This window comes from Centroberyx affinis, unplaced genomic scaffold (assembly GCF_046629955.1).
Source record: "Centroberyx affinis isolate AG114_WGS23_722 - 3 ecotype Tasmania unplaced genomic scaffold, CSIRO-AGI_Caff_v1 ptg002931l_1, whole genome shotgun sequence".
NCBI classification, from domain to species: domain Eukaryota; kingdom Metazoa; phylum Chordata; class Actinopteri; order Beryciformes; family Berycidae; genus Centroberyx; species Centroberyx affinis.
The window spans coordinates 84,685-100,796 of NW_027281050.1; the positions used below are offsets into that span (position 1 = coordinate 84,685).

The window sequence follows — 16,112 nt, forward strand, 5'->3', positions numbered from 1 at the left end:
AACTCTACATGTGACAATACAGAAGGCAGGAGATAGCGTCCATGCCTGATAAGCCTGACAGGCTCCACCAGGTGATCGGTGTGTTTACTGGGGCCGATTATATGGCCCCCGGCCCGGACCTGTAAACCTATAAACAGCTAGGAATGATTCTCTACACTTGAACTTCCCTTCACCCCCCTTTATCACACCTGAACAGCAGAATCCTGTTTCACACGTTCACATTGTGATGCGGAAAAACTCAACAGATACAGCATGACCAGCTGGAAATGCCATTCACTCTGAAACACTGACTCATATAGGAACTTATAGCATCAACACATTACCTGATATTACCTATTTAAATATCTCAAATAACACATAAAATACACTCTCTGGGCAGATTTGTGCATCTATATCTATTATTGTAGCTTCTGTGGCTGGGGTCAGTTTTCAGTATTTGTTGTAAATCAAATTTATTGTGTATAAAACTGCTGAAAATGACTTATGACCAGTGGTGGAAGAAGTACTGAGATTTTTTACTTCAGTAAAAGTAGCAATACAACAATGTAAAGATACTCCATTACAAGTAAAAGTCCTGCATTCAAAATCTTACTTAAGTAAAAGTACATAAGTATTGGCAGCAAAATGTACTTAGAGTATCAAAGTAAACATACTCATTATGCAAACTGTCCCCATTTAGAGAGTTATATTTTTCATAAATTATTGGAATATTAATACTGATTTATTGACATACATGTACATGTAAGCAGCATTTTAAAGTTGTCAACGTGAAGCTAATCTTAACAATTTAGCTATACTTTTGGGTAGTCTAATCTATAACAATGCTATTTTATAGTTATTTTATAAAGATGATCAAATGTTTTAAATATAAAATATTGATCTGAAAAGTAACTAGTAGCCTTACTATAGCTGTGAAATAAATGTAATGGAGTAAAAAGTACAATATTTCCCTCTGAAATGTAGTGTAGTAGAAGTACAAAGTAGCATAAAATGGAAATACTCAAGTAAAGTACAAGTACCTCAAAATTGTACTTAAGTACTTGAGTAAATGTACTTAGTTACTTTCCACCACTGCTTATGATGATGATTTCTACCTTTGCAGAGTCAGTATTAGCGTGTTTGCAGCTGTCCAGAGTCTAAAGCCAATGAACCCTCTGCCTTCAACCAGGTAAATATTCATACTCAAAGTAACATATTAACATGAAAGAATGGTCCCACTCTTTGTTTTGCAGGTCTAGCCTCTCTCTGTCTGTTCAGGGTCAGACTGAGGCGGAATCTCACTTTGATTTTTCACTTCGAGGGAAAAGTCAGGGAATTGGATCAATTCTCCGGGGGAACATCAGGTCATTTTACAAATGGGTCACTACTTCACAGGGATATAGCAGAATGTATTGTCCAACTTGTTTGACATTCATTCCCTGGTTTTTTTTTCAGGCTGGAAAAAAACAACAGCAAAAGGAGGAAGAAAGAACAGATTTAGCCCCATGGAATGTCAAGGAAAAAAAAAGTCATGGAATTTGACATCCAAGTCAGCCCAGTTGTATGATTGTAGTGGTAGTTGTTGGTTCGTGCCGTGCCGTGCCGTGCCGTGCCGGGCCGTTCCCACCGGGGTGAACCTCAGGGCGCCCTCCTCGGCACCCGCTGAAACGCGCACAGCACAGTCGCCGCAGCCGGGACAGACAGATCCATCCATGTAATGTGTCGCTGTAAAAGCAGGAGCCAAGCTGTCTCAATTTGACTGACCGATTGGCCCTGCCACACACACACACACACACACACACACACACACACACACACGTCCTGACGTTATGGCAGGTCGTAAAAAAACAAGAGTCCAAATGCAGAGGGAGGGTGTGGCGAGCGAGCCGAGCGCCCTCTCGGTGTTTACTTTTCATGCGGCGTTAGCCCGGGGATAACCTTGTGTGTGTGTGTGCGTGTGTGTGTGTGTGTGTGTGTCCCTCTGCCTCTCTCTCTCTCTCTCTCTCTCTCTCTCTCTGCTGACCCAAGTTTGAACCCGCTGCGAGCAGAGATATCATTTTTATAACAGAGAGAGAGAGAGTGGAGGTTAAAGTCTTCTTCTAGATTAGGATGAGGTCCAATCTGATAGACGGATAGAAACAGTCTGAGTCAAGCGGAGGGCAACGCTGCTTTCCAGCCGAGGTGTTAATCATCATTTCATCTCTCATAGTCATACTGACTGCTTGCTCATCACTGCGCATTAATGACTATGGATGCTTATTATATCGGTTTTAATATTGGTCAATATTGGTCTAAAAATCGGCTAATTCTAAAATGCAAAATGTATAAAATCAGGCCTATATATCTTTGAATATAAATAAAAAACATCCTAATAAACAGGTAGGAATTGGGAAAAAAATAGAGAGGGATTAAGAACTTCTTCACCCCGAAAGAAAGCCGGGCCTGTTTTCCACATCCCCCCCCCCCCCCCCGCCCCCGCCGCTCCCCGCTGAACCCGGGGGGATGCTTAAACAGCCAAAGGTAAAATGAGTGTGTAAACTAGCTAGCTGTTATCGCCAAACAAAGACGCCTTGGGATGCGCTCCCCATTGCGCGGCCGTGGAGACTTCATGCACCTTTTCACAGTGAAATCCGCCGCGGATTGTCCGCGTGCAACAGGAGGTAGGGATTTAAAAAAAAAAAAAAAAAAAAAAAAGATGCGCGCGGGGCCCTTTGGAACAAATGGTGGAGCGAGCCAGCCAGTACAGGCCGGGGGCGGGGCCAAGTGACACCCACAATTAAAGATGAACTTTGTGTGAACTAATTTATCTGAGGGAGGAGAAGGTAACAGGCTGCCGAGAGTCCCCCCGGCAGCCTATAAAAGCATCGGCTGAGCAGCTCGCAGCCTCAGTAGCCGACAGAGCTCCACCTGGACAGACGCAACCCCGCCCCCCCCCCCAGCACAAGACGCTGCTTGTCAGGCGCTATTACTTTTGAACACCCCCCCACCCGGCTGCAGATATGGCTCTGAGCACGCTGCTGGCCACCTTCCTCTGCACCATCGTGCTCCCCGTGCTGCTGTTTCTCGTGGCGGTCAAGCTGTGGGAGGTTTACCTGATCCGGGGGAGAGACCCGAGCTGCGCCAGCCCGCTGCCGCCCGGATCCATGGGCTTACCGTTCATTGGGGAGACGCTGCAGCTCATCCTCCAGGTAAAAAAAAAAAAAAAAAAATGCATGACCGGGCTGCGCCGTTGTGACTGGCCATCATACCGCGTGGATACAACCGGGATCGAAACTTTTAAGTCACTGTATTGCTGGATGAAAGTGAGGGATGTCCCGCCTGGACAAGGATGTTTTACGCACAGAGAGAAAGTGTGATTTGGTGTCTTTACCTTATGTTGCCAAATTGGCCAAACTTTGCGCGCTTAGGTTAATTAAAGGTTAATTAAAAAGCGCATAATTATGCTTATCCCACCTGGATAAAGATAGGTTATTCATAGGAGTAGCCTATTATATATTTTATTTTAACTCTAGGCTATATGATCCAGCTCAGGGATTTTCCCTGTTTAGTCTGAAAATCATCAGATCTGTGTTTTAGTGATGTGCCAGGTTCAGTCTATTGGTTTCTATAGTGGTATTGATCTGCATTGGTTGCTATAGTGGATTGTGTTTATATTGATTTGTATTGGTTTCTATGGTATGCGTATACATTCATCTGTATTGGTTTCGATAGAGCTATGCGCATATACTGATCTATATTGGTTTCTATATAGATATGCATATATATTGATCTGTATTGGTTTCGATTGAGCTATGCGCATATACTGATCTATATTGGTTTCTGTGTGTTGCCATGTCGCAGAGGAGAAAGTTCCTGCGGATGAAGAGGCAGAAGTACGGCTACATCTACCGCACGCACCTCTTCGGCAACCCCACGGTGCGCGTGACCGGCGCGGACAACGTCAGGCAGATTCTCCTGGGTGAGCACCGGCTCGTGTCCGTGCAGTGGCCCGCGTCCGTGCGCACCATCCTGGGCTCGGACACGCTCTCCAACGTGCACGGCACCCAGCACAAGACCAAGAAGAAGGTAGGTGTGCGCTTTTGTTTTATAGCGTGGCTTGGATTCAGCTCTGTTTGTCTTATTGTTATCATAAGGACATACGCTCATGAGTCAGTAGAATGAAAGATAAAATGTATCGGATCCGGATTAATATTGTTTTTGTGATGAAAAACGTCAAATGTTGCACTTTTACTGCCAGAAAGAGCAGGGTCGTGCCATTACGCACGGATCTATCCAAATCGATCCAAAGCTCGTTTAGATCGACTCAAGCACTTGTTGCTGCCTGCTGAGGAAATTTGGCCAGAACATCTATGTCATGTTATCACGACTGCTCTACTGTCCAGTGCTTGCTGTTATTTTTAAGGACTGCTTTGGAGAATGCAGTTAACTTTTTGCGTAATGCAACCAATGCCATGCAATTTATGCACAATTCAGTCAATAAAGGTCATAAGCCTGTCTCGATGGACTTACAATAAACTCAGTTATTGATACATTGTCAAATGTCCTAGCCTTTCTAAAAATCCACGAGAAGAATAAAGACTTATTTCTTCTGCTCACTGATTTGAATCCATGTGTGCCAATTCAATATAGCAAGATGTGATACCTGAAGTGAATCCAAATTTGATTTTATCGTTTTTTTTTATCATTATAGTGGAGCAAATATCACCATATTATTGACAGACTTTTTTTTTTTTCAACTTTTTGCTTGAGATTTATTTGGAAAGTTCCCTCTAAACTGATAGTTTGGTGACCTACAAGTAATAATTGATCAATCACACTTACCAAATCATAATATCTTGTCAGTCAGAAATTTAGTGGATATCAGCAGGTTTGGAAGTTTTGGTGTCAAATGATATTGGATGCAGGGACTTTGCCATAGCTTCGTTCAGTGAATTGACACTCATGCTTAAATCTCACCTCTTCTTCCCTCTCCAGGCCATCATGCGTGCCTTCTCCAGGGAAGCGCTGGAGCTCTACATCCCGGTCATCCAGGAGGAGGTGCGGGCCGCGGTGCGGGAGTGGCTGGCCAGGGACTCCTGCGTGCTGGTCTACCCGGAGATGAAGCGCCTCATGTTCCGCGTCGCCATGAGGATCCTGCTGGGCTTCGAGCCGGAGCAGATCAAGACCGACGAGCAGGAGCTGGTGGAAGCCTTCGAGGAGATGATCAAGAATCTGTTTTCGCTTCCCATCGACGTGCCGTTCAGCGGGCTGTACAGGGTAAGGATCGAGTTAGGACAAACACACCCCGACTGCAATAAAGCAAGCAGTTAATGCATGGATGGTTTGATGGATCCGTAAACTTCAGATGCCTCTTGAGTAGCAAATTAGCGTTAAGTTAAAGTGATAAAAACCTGAGCAGCAGCAGATTTTTCACAGGGAAAATCATACGTGTTTAGAACAGCAAAAGTTGCATGAACTAGAAAATGGAGAGTAGCAAAACAGACATCGATTTATATAAAATGTTTCAGATTATTACTTTAACAAGAGGGTGAGGGAGCAAATGAGTTACATCAAATTTGTCATGTTTGTAATGTCAAAAACTCTGCAGTGAAGTTGGATATGGGAGTGGACTGTAGTTTTTAGACAAATCTGCTTATCTATAATCATACTTTCATTAACTGCTAAAATATCAGCAAAAGTACAGTCAGGTTTTCTTCTTCAGTTGTAATCAGATGAGCTTGGAAACTGATTTAATGTGGACTCCAAAACAGTAGTTGACCTGGATACACCCTTGATAGTACTGAATAAACCGTGACTCATCTCTGTCTCTCTTCCATCCCTCCCTCTCTCCCTCCCTCGCATCCGTCCTGTCCTCCAGGGCCTGAAGGCAAGGAACTTCATCCACTCCAAGATCGAGGAGAACATCAAGAAGAAGGTGCAGGAGTCCGACGGGGAGTCGAAACGCAGGGACGCCCTGCAGCAGCTCATAGACAGCAGCAGGAAGAACAAGGAGCCCTTCAGCATGCAGGTAATGATGGGATCACACTGCATCTACTACATTAACCTTCATAGATCATGTAGAATCAGAATGACATTTAGTGGCAAAGCACATGTTCCGGGAATTTGAAGTGTGTCAGGAAGTTAAGAGCCCATGAACTCATCCTGTATGTCTAATTTCTGTCTTTCCAGGCCATAAAGGAGTCTGCTACAGAGCTTTTGTTTGGAGGCCATGAAACCACAGCCAGCACAGCCACCTCTCTGGTCATGTTCCTGGGCCTAAACCCTGAAGTGGTGGACAGACTGAGGCAGGAACTGATGGAAAAGGTAACTAGACTGGATCCCCTTTTTAGAGTTTAACAGTTGTAAAACTGGTAGAAGTAGTAGCAGTTGTAATGGCAATAGTTGGCTTAGTTGTGGTAGCAGATATAGCACTGCCACTTCTCTGGTCAAGGTAGAGTGGCTTATTGGAGTTTTAGCTCTACAAACACTAGAGCTGCTCTGGACACAGAAATAATCTCATTGGTTGAGTTAAACTTCAATGGGTGGAACCAAAGAACCACAGTTTTTTTTTGTTTTTTTTGGAGGGAAATGTGGCTAACTGGCAAAATGTCACAAGGCTAACTAGCTTACCTGGACAGCTATAGGCTAGTAAGGCTAGTTTGAACTTGGAAGGTCAGCTAGGCGAACTAGCGAACCTTGATAACTTAGCCTGGCTAGATTGCATTTTATCAATTAGTAACAAGAACGCTAGGTTTCATAATATTATCTTCCTCATCTCTTACCTCTTTCCTTTTTCACCGGGCTTCAGTCTCAGCCAAAAAAAATGGTGGTTCTTTTTCTCCGTCCATTGAAGTTTAACTCAACCAGTGAGATTATTTCTGTCTCCAGAGCAGCTCTGCCTCTGAGAAATGTTTGTAGAACTAAAACCCAATTCTGCGAAATAGTGAAGCAGCTTCTTCTCTGACCAGAAAACCAAGCCAATGTCTCTCCCTCACTCATTCCTTCCCTTTGTCTCTTGTTGTGTTCAGGAGGAGCAGGGGATGGACCTACAGAGTCTGAACATCGAGGCCCTGGAGCAGTTAAAGTATACCGGCTGTGTCATTAAAGAGACCCTGAGGATCAACCCTCCAGTCCCTGGAGGATTCAGAGTGGCCCTGAAGACCTTTGAACTCAACGTAAGTTTAAACAATCTCTATGAAGTGGTACAGAGAGCATCCTAACCTAGAATTCAGAGGTTCAATTCCCACAAACAATTGACTGTTCATTAAAGTATCTCTGGATAAGAGTGTCAGCTAAAAATGTAAATGTATAGTATAGCTTATCATTGGCCAGTAGTGTTTTTAGGACATCTTTGACTACAGCATGTCAGGCTACAGCATGCTATGATGATATACAATCCTCTTTGGTCCAAAGCAAGCAGGCACAATAATATACCGCAAACAAAAAGCCATCTTGCCTGGATAAAGAGTAAATTTTCTTTTATTAGCCTCCACGCAATATACTCATCTACGATTTTCCCTCTCTACTTCAGGGCTACCAGATTCCCAAAGGCTGGAATGTCATCTACAGCATCTGCGACACCCACGATGTAGCAGAGATCTTCCCCAACAAGGAAGACTTCCAGCCGGAGCGCTTCATGACCAAACTCTCCGGCGACTCCTCCAGGTTCCAGTACATCCCATTCGGAGGGGGGTCCCGGATGTGCGTTGGGAAGGAGTTCGCCAAGGTCCTCCTGAAGATCTTCCTGGTGGAAGTGGCGATGCAGTGTAACTGGACTCTCCTAAACGGGCCACCCACTATGAAAACGGGACCTACCGTCTATCCCGTGGACAATCTGCCAACCAAGTTCACCAGTTATGTACGAAATTAAAACATTGTGAGGAGGCACTGTGTTTCCCCAAAAGCAGTGTAATGCTAAGTGCTTGGTTTCCCAAAAGTCTTTTAGTGGTAATTAGTGCTTTGTCATCTTTATTTTACTGTGAAGCTAATGGGATAAAGACAGCTTTAGTGATAGGATGCCTATACAAAATCAAGATTCATCTTTGTTTTAAGTACTAAGGCCCTTTTGGGAAACATGGCAGACAGAAAACATTTTCTGAATTTAGGTCTTTGTTACAAAGATCTAAATTCTGATCTTGTGTGAATCCAGCCAAATTGGTAAATGTGGCTTTTTGGCATAAAGTGAATTGTACATATGAACAGTTGTAGATGATTGAGATGAAACATATATTACATTTTATATTTTGATATGTTAATACACAGGATTTGTATATATCCTTTTTTTTTTTTTAAAGATGAACAAACAAAACGAGAGGCACTATACACGGACATGGAACACTTTTTAATCAGCTCAGAGGTGTATCTATGGGATGGATGTACATTTGTAATGTAGAGTCTGTTTATATAGCTTTTGTATCTTACCCCAACTTATTTAAGTGACATATGTTATATTGTATGGGCCTTTTATTTAATAAAATGTTTTTTGTGGAGAATCCTGGTTTTGTCATTTGAATATAAATTGGGTTTAAGTAGTTTAGTGCATCAGCAACAACTGTTGCTATAAGCTGTTGCATTGGTCTTCATGCAGCACAAGAATATTATTACATAATCTCAGCAATCATGAGCCAAGACTTCAGTGCTTGAGCTAAAGGAGAAAAGCTGTCTTTATATAGAAATGGTGAATAAAAGTATTTGATACTGTGCATGTGTTGACTAAGACACTAGTGATTACTTTGGATGTGTTGGTTCAAAAGCACAATCAGAAGGGAAAAGGAGCCTTCACATCAGCCAGTTAGGGCATCAAACCTCAACAAAGGGGCACTGATGCAAAACTCATCATTTTCCATCATACCGATTCTACTTACATCCCTGCTTGCATGGGTGTGGCTCTCCAATAGAGTCCTATAGGATCAATGGACTCTCCAACCCCAAAGCACCCAAAGCATGTTTTTTTCCAACACATTCCTTACTCTGTAATGAGATACAGTATGTTGGTATCGAGATGTAACTGAAAGCTATCTTCAGTCATGCCTTTGTCATACATTTTTGATGCTACCTTGGCTGTTGCTTTAGTGCTTCCTTGTTTCCTCTCTACATGCACCACTGTGTAAAGTAGTGCAAAATAAACAGTGAAAGTTGTCAGGTCGTGGATAAACTGAAAAGTAAATAGAAAAGTTAAATATTCTTTGGGTGCTTTTGGGGTTTCTCCAAAAAATCCAATTCAGTCCGGAGAGCTGCATCCAGGTAAGCAAGACCTAAGTAGCTCTATAATGAAGAAATTGATCGATAAGTCGGATGACAAATGATGGCCCAATTTGATATGGTGCAACAAATGCACCATATTTGTGCACACGGTTTCTTTAAGTAGGCTACACAAGGGATACATGCCTAGAGTTTAACTGAGTACAGAGGTGAATCTCAAATCCAAGAACTCAGAGTTGATTCTTGTGTCCTTGTGGAAAACGTTCTTCCCAAGTTGTTTTGGAGAGAACAAACTTGTCAAGTACAAGAGCACAGAGAAGCATCTTTACAGTTTGAGATGGACTGAAGGACAGAAGTTTGCAGTTTGAGGTGGAGTGAAGATCATCAGAATATCTTCCAGTTTGAGATTAAGAACAGAGAACGCCTTTACAGTTTGAGATGGGCTGAAGAACATGAGCACATCCTTACAGTTTGAGATGGACTGAAGAACATGAGAACATCCTTACAGTTTGAGATGGACTGAAGAACATAAGAACATCCTTACAGTTTGAGATGGGCTGGAGGACATCTTTACAGTTTGAGATGGGCTGAAGAACATGAGAATATCTTTCCAGTTTGAGATGAAGAACATGAGAACATCTTTCCAGTTTGAGATGAAGAACAGAGAACATCCTTCCAGTTTGAGATGAACAGAAAACATCTTCACAGTTTGAGATGAAGAACAGAGAACATCTTTCCAGTTTGAGATGAACAGAAAACATCTTTCCAGTTTGAGATGAAGAACAGAGAACATCTTTCCAGTTTGAGATGAAGAACAGAAAACATCTTCGCAGTTTGAGATGAAGAACATGAGAACATCTTTACAGTTTGAGATGGACTGTGTGCTGGGCATAATCAATTTAGACACACAGCTGCCCATTTCCCCATCTGTTTCACCTGTCTCTACAGACTGCTACAGACTGTAGCAGCGTTTGGATGTGATGTGTCATTCTCTTGATGAATCTCAGGGCTTTCCATTCGTTCTCATCAGTCGAGTCGGCGTCCAATGCATCCTCAGCTGGCAAGTAAACCACTGGGATCTTTATCGCATTCTTTTCTTTTGGAATCGTACTTCAGCTGTTAGATATTACGTCAAACACGTCATGGAGGACAGGAGGACACATATTGAGATAGACCCCAGGTGTCTAGAGTTCATTGACAGGACTGCTGTCCATAGGTAGACAACTATACAGAGCAATAGCCTACACCTATGTAAAAAGTCCAATTAACCAGATAGACTTCAGACATGATAAAATACAGATCAATACAGATCAACATGAAGAATCCACAACAAGAAACAAATACAATACTAAAGCAAAGACCTAGTCCAGTAAAACATGACACAATCCCTTCAGGGGTTTAATTGCAGGCCAGCTGAAGGAAATTCAAAGAACCTTTCTTTTTTTTTTTTACTATCTCAACATCTTGTGTCTTCGTCATGTCTTTTCATGAGGTTTGAAGCCTTAACCGGCTGGTTTGCGGGCTGCTCTTCCCTTTTGATGGTGTTCTTGAGAAAATCTGATTTTCAATCTTATGTAGGCCAGATCTGATACTTTGTTCTACGTTAAAGCAGTAATGGAAAACAAGCATGCTATGGTTTCACAAAGTCACAGCACTCCCTTTGGACTGGTTGTGAAGATGATCGCTTTTATTTATCAAGCTTAATCAAATGTTCATCTATGAAAAAGTCTGAAGTCTCAGCGGTATTAGCGGCAGACTAAGACTTTAATGAACACAAGAGGTTTAATTGAAGCCAGAGACTCGTTAGTGAGCTGTGCAATGGTGGTTGGAAGAGAGAGAGAGAGAGAGAGAGAGAGAGAGAGAGAGAGAGTAGCGTGCCATGAACTCCATGGTTTATTTGGGAACACCAGGTAAAGATGTTTGCTGATGACAGTTAATGTATTTACTCTCTACACACTCCTGCTGGGTGGTCCTGACACACACACACATACACACACACACACATACACACACACACACACACGCACACACATTCCATTATCCTTACAGAATCAATAAGTTGGAAGAGGAAAGGAAAATAGAAGAGAAATCTGGAATCCATAGAAGAAGAGAAAGCAAAGCGGAGGGCTGATGACCCTGGCAGATGAGCAGACAGAGAGGGTGAACCAGAGTTCATAGAGATAAGTTCAGTTTCAGGGCACTCAGCGATATGGACTCACAGCAGAAATGTGGACGCAGGCCAGTAGCCTGGATACATGTGTGCTGCACGTGATTAGAGCTGGCAGCGTCTCTACCTCGGGTTTTACAAGACTTTACCCGATTCAAAAGTATTCCACCTATTGCTGACAATGTCTTTGTACAGTAAGGTAGACTAACACAGGGCAGAGCAGAGGTTGTTTCAGTTCTTTGTGCTGATATAAGGAAGCTCGGCCCAGCAGAAACCTTGAATTGTTGCCACCTTTCACTGTAATTGAAACCTGGCATTGTTCCCCATGTGTAGAAAATGGTTCATGACCCATTGCTGCTAGACTGTATACTTCAAATTCAGAGACTGAGTCAGGTCACATAGCATAGGAAAGGTGCTCTTTTTCAGTCATTAAAGGAATAGTTCACCCAAAAATGAAAATTCTGTCATCATCTACTCACCCTCATGCCAAATGAAACACAGGTGAAATTTGTTAGTCCATATAACACACAGGGAGGTTGCCAGCACAACTTGGTAGCAGCCTTCTCCAAAACAACTGAAGTCAATGGGGACCTGTTCTTTAGAGTTCCAAAACAAAAACAGCCAAACAATCACACTGTGAATAGAAAGACCTATACACCATTATTTGTTGCAAATCAATCAGCTGTAGTTAAGATTTGCACTAAATGATGGTGTAAATATACTGTAGGTCTTTTTGGAACTCTGAAGAACTGGTCCCCACTGACTTCAGTTGTTTTGGAGAAGGCTGCTATGGAGTTGTGCTGCAACCTCCCTGTGTGTTATATGGACAAACTTCACCTGTGTTTCAACTGGCATGAGGGGGAGGAGATGATGACAGAATTTTCATTTTTGGGTGAACTATTCCTTTAACCACAACACCATGTCTGCCTACCAGACAGCAAACCTAAGAAACAATGTTGTAATTTAATCTGGCAGCCAGTAATCCTGGCAGATACAGCCTGTTGTTGCCAGGCTGGAGGGGAAGCATGAAGCCTAACACACAGCAAACCACTCATTTTCCCATTCCGGGGAGTCGCTCATCCATCAGTATGGGAGGGGTTCCATTTCAAAACGCTATATATCCATGTTGCTTCCTGAAATTCATCCGGCAATATTTCAAAAACAGGGATGATTCTCAAAAACTACTGTAAGCAAAGGTTTTAAGATGCCTCACAACTCATAATGTGTCTTTAATACCAGCATTCATTTTGTAATACAATTTTTTATGAATATTCAGTGTTGGAATGTATGGAAACTCTTCATTTCAGTGCAGAATATTGAAAAATGCCTAATCCAATCTTCCTTCAAACGTCAAAAAAAAGTATGCCAAATCATTGTAAAGACTCCGAATAGTCTCATTTGCATGTGAAACGTATTTTACATTTTTTTTTCCCGGTATAAATGCGTTCACCTCGCCTGATAAATGAGACCCAGTGTGTGAATGCAGCCTCACTGGCCGATGTGCTTCAGCCTCTTTCACAAGCCGTGTCTCTCTCTGGTGCTGTTCTGATTTACACCCACCCCCCCCCCTCCACTCCATACCAAGTTCTTAGCATTGTACTGTTGTCCCTGGCCCTTGTTTATTACTGGGCTACTCGCGATTATGGGATCCACCGATGCTGAACTGTTGTTGCTTATTGTGAGTCACTCTGGATAAGAGTTTCAGCTAAATGCCCAAATTGTAATAGTAAATTGTCGCTGACACCTTTATGTCCGGCCATCCTATCCCCGCCGGTCCAGCCCTCGAACGATGTGAATGAACTTTTCTGAACTTTGCCTCCTCCGCCCGTTCTAAAGAGCGTCTGCTTCCCTCCATTGTTCGCCATCGCCCCGGCGGAGACAAAACTTTGCGCGGCCAAAGCCCATTTTCGTCTGAATTTGTGAGCGTTATACTGAATTTACAACGCGCCGGTGAAAGAGGTTTGAAACCGGCCCGCTTTATTTAGACCCTCGGGGAACCGAACGCGGCCCGGAGTAAATCAATGTAATAGCTAGCGAAGTGGTGTTGTTGTTTTACACACGGTACCACTTGTTGCCATGTGGAGTAAATGTAAGAGGTGGGGTATGAGGGGGGAGAGGAGGGAGGGAGACGGAGAGATGAAAAGAAGGAGAGACATTTTCAGTTCTGCCCTCCGAAAAGGTTTTGTCTGTTTGCTTTCATGGTGAGGTCTTATACCTTATTAACATATCACTGGGCATCAGGTAAATGCCATGATCAAGGTCAATTCCCTGATAATTGTTGCATACATTAAATCAGTGATTCTCAACCTTTTTCATATCAAGGACCCTAATTTAGTCCACATTAGAGCCACAGACCCCCAACTGATGAGATTTTGTCTCTCGGACTCAAATCTAAGAATATTTTTATTGTTAGATATGATTTTGTCCAGAATCCCATGACTATCTGTATTGTAGGTAGAGAGATAACAGAGAAACTATGATCAAAACAGTCAATCTTCTACATTCTCTAATTGTGTTCACTTCTTATAAATGAAATAATGGTGAAGTTTAACAATTCATCAATTTGCTGGGGAAGTTAGCCCCTCAATTTGCTGATCCCTGGTCCCTATTTAACATGTAGGTTTTTCTAATTTTAACATGTAGGCCAGTTAAGACCAGTATTGCCTCACACTCATCTTTTCATGTTAAATCCATATTACATTGTAGACCAGTACAAAAACACGACACTTAGTCAATGGTTCTAATAACCAAAACATAAGCGATAGCATAATTCAGTTTGCTGGAACATAAACAGCTAGGGTATGGAAAATCAAATATTTGTGTGTACAGAATACAGTAACAGTACAGGGGTTCCTTTCATGTTTCCAATGTAAAAAAATATTTTAAAAAATTGTGCACTTGTGAGCATAAAACACTGTTTCCCAGTCACACATGTAAGCTACACCCATATTCCATAATCTCTTTCATGGAGACAACATCACACTAAACTCCATTCAAAAATGTGGCAGTTTTGTATAGCATGCTTATCAGCAAAGGTGCAAACCCTATAAAATATTATTTCTTTATCTTTAGCAGCCACTCTTCAATTCAGCATACATATAATCCATCATTTAAAGACATTTCAGAGTGTTACTGCATTATTGGTTGATGTTTAATAAATTACATTAGTCAGCCAAAAAATGATTACCGAGTCACCAGTTCAATAGCCAGTCAATACTGTAATAAAAAAAACCCTAGTATGTTATTGTTTCAAGTTTTATTACATTATTGGCTTTTTATTGTTACAGGCTTTATTACGTCTAGTTTTATTTCATTACAGACAGTTATTACATTATAGGCTTTTGCATGCAATCATTTGCAGGGAAAAAAGTGTTACCTGACATTTATTACTCTATTTCAAATGTACAAAGGATTGCATGCGCTCTGGTCAGGACCTAGAAATGGGCTGTTTACATTACACAAATGGTCGGTAGAAGTCAAAAGGAATAATCAAATGAAAGTCAATGGGCTTAACGCTATCATGTAGCGCATAATGAGGCAAAGTCAGGGGTCGTGTTCTGTGCGTCGGCCGGATGCCTTTAAATTCAATGGGCGGCTATACTGTCTGATGACCAAGGTCATTGAGAGTCAATTGGCTTACAGCGTCTGTGGTTGAGAAGTCAATGCAAGTCAATGGGAGCGTTAATTCCTTAAACTGCGTTTGCACGACGTCTGCTGGCCCCTTGGCCCCTGCTGTGGAGTCATTGGAGGGCTCGATAAGCCGGGCTAACGGGGTCGTTAGCCAGGCCGTTAGTGGCTCACTGTGATTATTCATAATTTGAAGGAGGCCTGCTGACAAGATCAACAGGTCAGGTAGAGTTCAGCACGCTGGACGAGGGCTGCTTTTATTACATTAACACTTCTTTATCAGTAGATTACTTCTGATCATGGTCCACCGTTTCAACTGTTTGAATGCTGGCAAAATGCCTGCAATATTGGAAGACTGATTTCTCCATTCCATTTTACTCTACAGTTATTGATAAAGATAAAGAGAAAGCAAGAAAGACTCATGTCAACAGAGGTTTATTTATGCTAGCTGTAGTCTGTAGTAGCCTATTTATTGAAGGCCTTGTTGAACTGCCATATGTCTGAAATGGCAGTTCAGTTTATGGACCAGCTAATGCTGTTGATGCTAGTTTTCACTGCTGCTGCATTGGAAGATTGATTTTCCCATTTCAGTTTTCTCTACAATTCAAACTGCTTGTGGAAGCGTTTGGCTAGCTAGTAGCAGAATCATGTCAAGTTCCCTGGTTTCCTGATAAGTTGTGCCATTTCTTGTAAGTGGGCTTAATTTGAGGATGTAGCATTAGCGTAACATGCTTTGCTAAGTGTTTGTATTTGCCTAAAATGTTACAAATCATCATTTACAAATGACTGCATCCGACAAAATGTCACTCTGTCATAGAGGGTGTTTTCAGAGAGCCCGCAATTTCGACAATATTCAGAGTTATATTCTCATGCTGGCAAGCATTTTGTAAGGTAGGCATTTTTCAAACAGTGGACATGTCTTTTCAGAATGAAAGCCTTGAAATGAAGGGAGGAAGAGGTGAAGAACAGAAAGAGCATGGGGCGAAGAGAAGCAGAGGAGACAACAGAAGTGATCACAGTCACGCTTGCTCATTAGAACTAATTAGAGATTCATTACAATCAGTCTTTGTGTATTAAAGAGGTTAATTGGGTCACACGGAGCTCAGCGGTCTGAACAATGAAATGAAGAAGGAATGAACTGAAGGAGAGGAAAAGAGGA

The 16,112-nt window shown here is 42.2% G+C and overlaps 1 protein-coding gene across 3 annotated transcripts; it reads left to right on the forward strand.

Moving 5' to 3' along the window:
* The first annotated feature begins 2,978 nt into the window (after positions 1-2,978).
* cyp26a1 (cytochrome P450, family 26, subfamily A, polypeptide 1) lies at positions 2,979-8,441 on the forward strand. Of its 3 annotated transcripts, none has more exons than XM_071536748.1 (7): positions 2,979-3,167; positions 3,820-4,044; positions 4,954-5,235; positions 5,837-5,986; positions 6,148-6,309; positions 7,011-7,133; positions 7,490-8,441. In XM_071536748.1, exons 1-7 carry the CDS (start codon positions 2,979-2,981, stop codon positions 7,826-7,828), a joined length of 1,470 nt encoding a protein of 489 aa, XP_071392849.1. In that variant the 3' UTR covers positions 7,829-8,441. The 3 variants fall into 3 exon arrangements, with proteins under 3 accessions (XP_071392849.1, XP_071392848.1, XP_071392850.1); XM_071536747.1 differs by having other exon boundaries at positions 6,148-6,282; positions 6,987-7,133; XM_071536749.1 differs by lacking the exon at positions 2,979-3,167 and adding an exon at positions 3,219-3,281 and having other exon boundaries at positions 6,148-6,282; positions 6,987-7,133.
* The last annotated feature ends 7,671 nt before the right edge of the window (positions 8,442-16,112 follow it).

Bases quoted from the DNA above. Each gene is read 5' to 3' on its own strand.
- cyp26a1 (XM_071536748.1), top strand. From the start codon at position 2,979: ATGGCTCTGAGCACGCTGCTGGCCACCTTCCTCTGCACCATCGTGCTC. The intron at 5,236-5,836 runs GTAAGGATCGAG...CCTGTCCTCCAG, and splicing joins CGTTCAGCGGGCTGTACAGG to GGCCTGAAGGCAAGGAACTT. The intron at 5,987-6,147 runs GTAATGATGGGA...CTGTCTTTCCAG, and splicing joins AGGAGCCCTTCAGCATGCAG to GCCATAAAGGAGTCTGCTAC.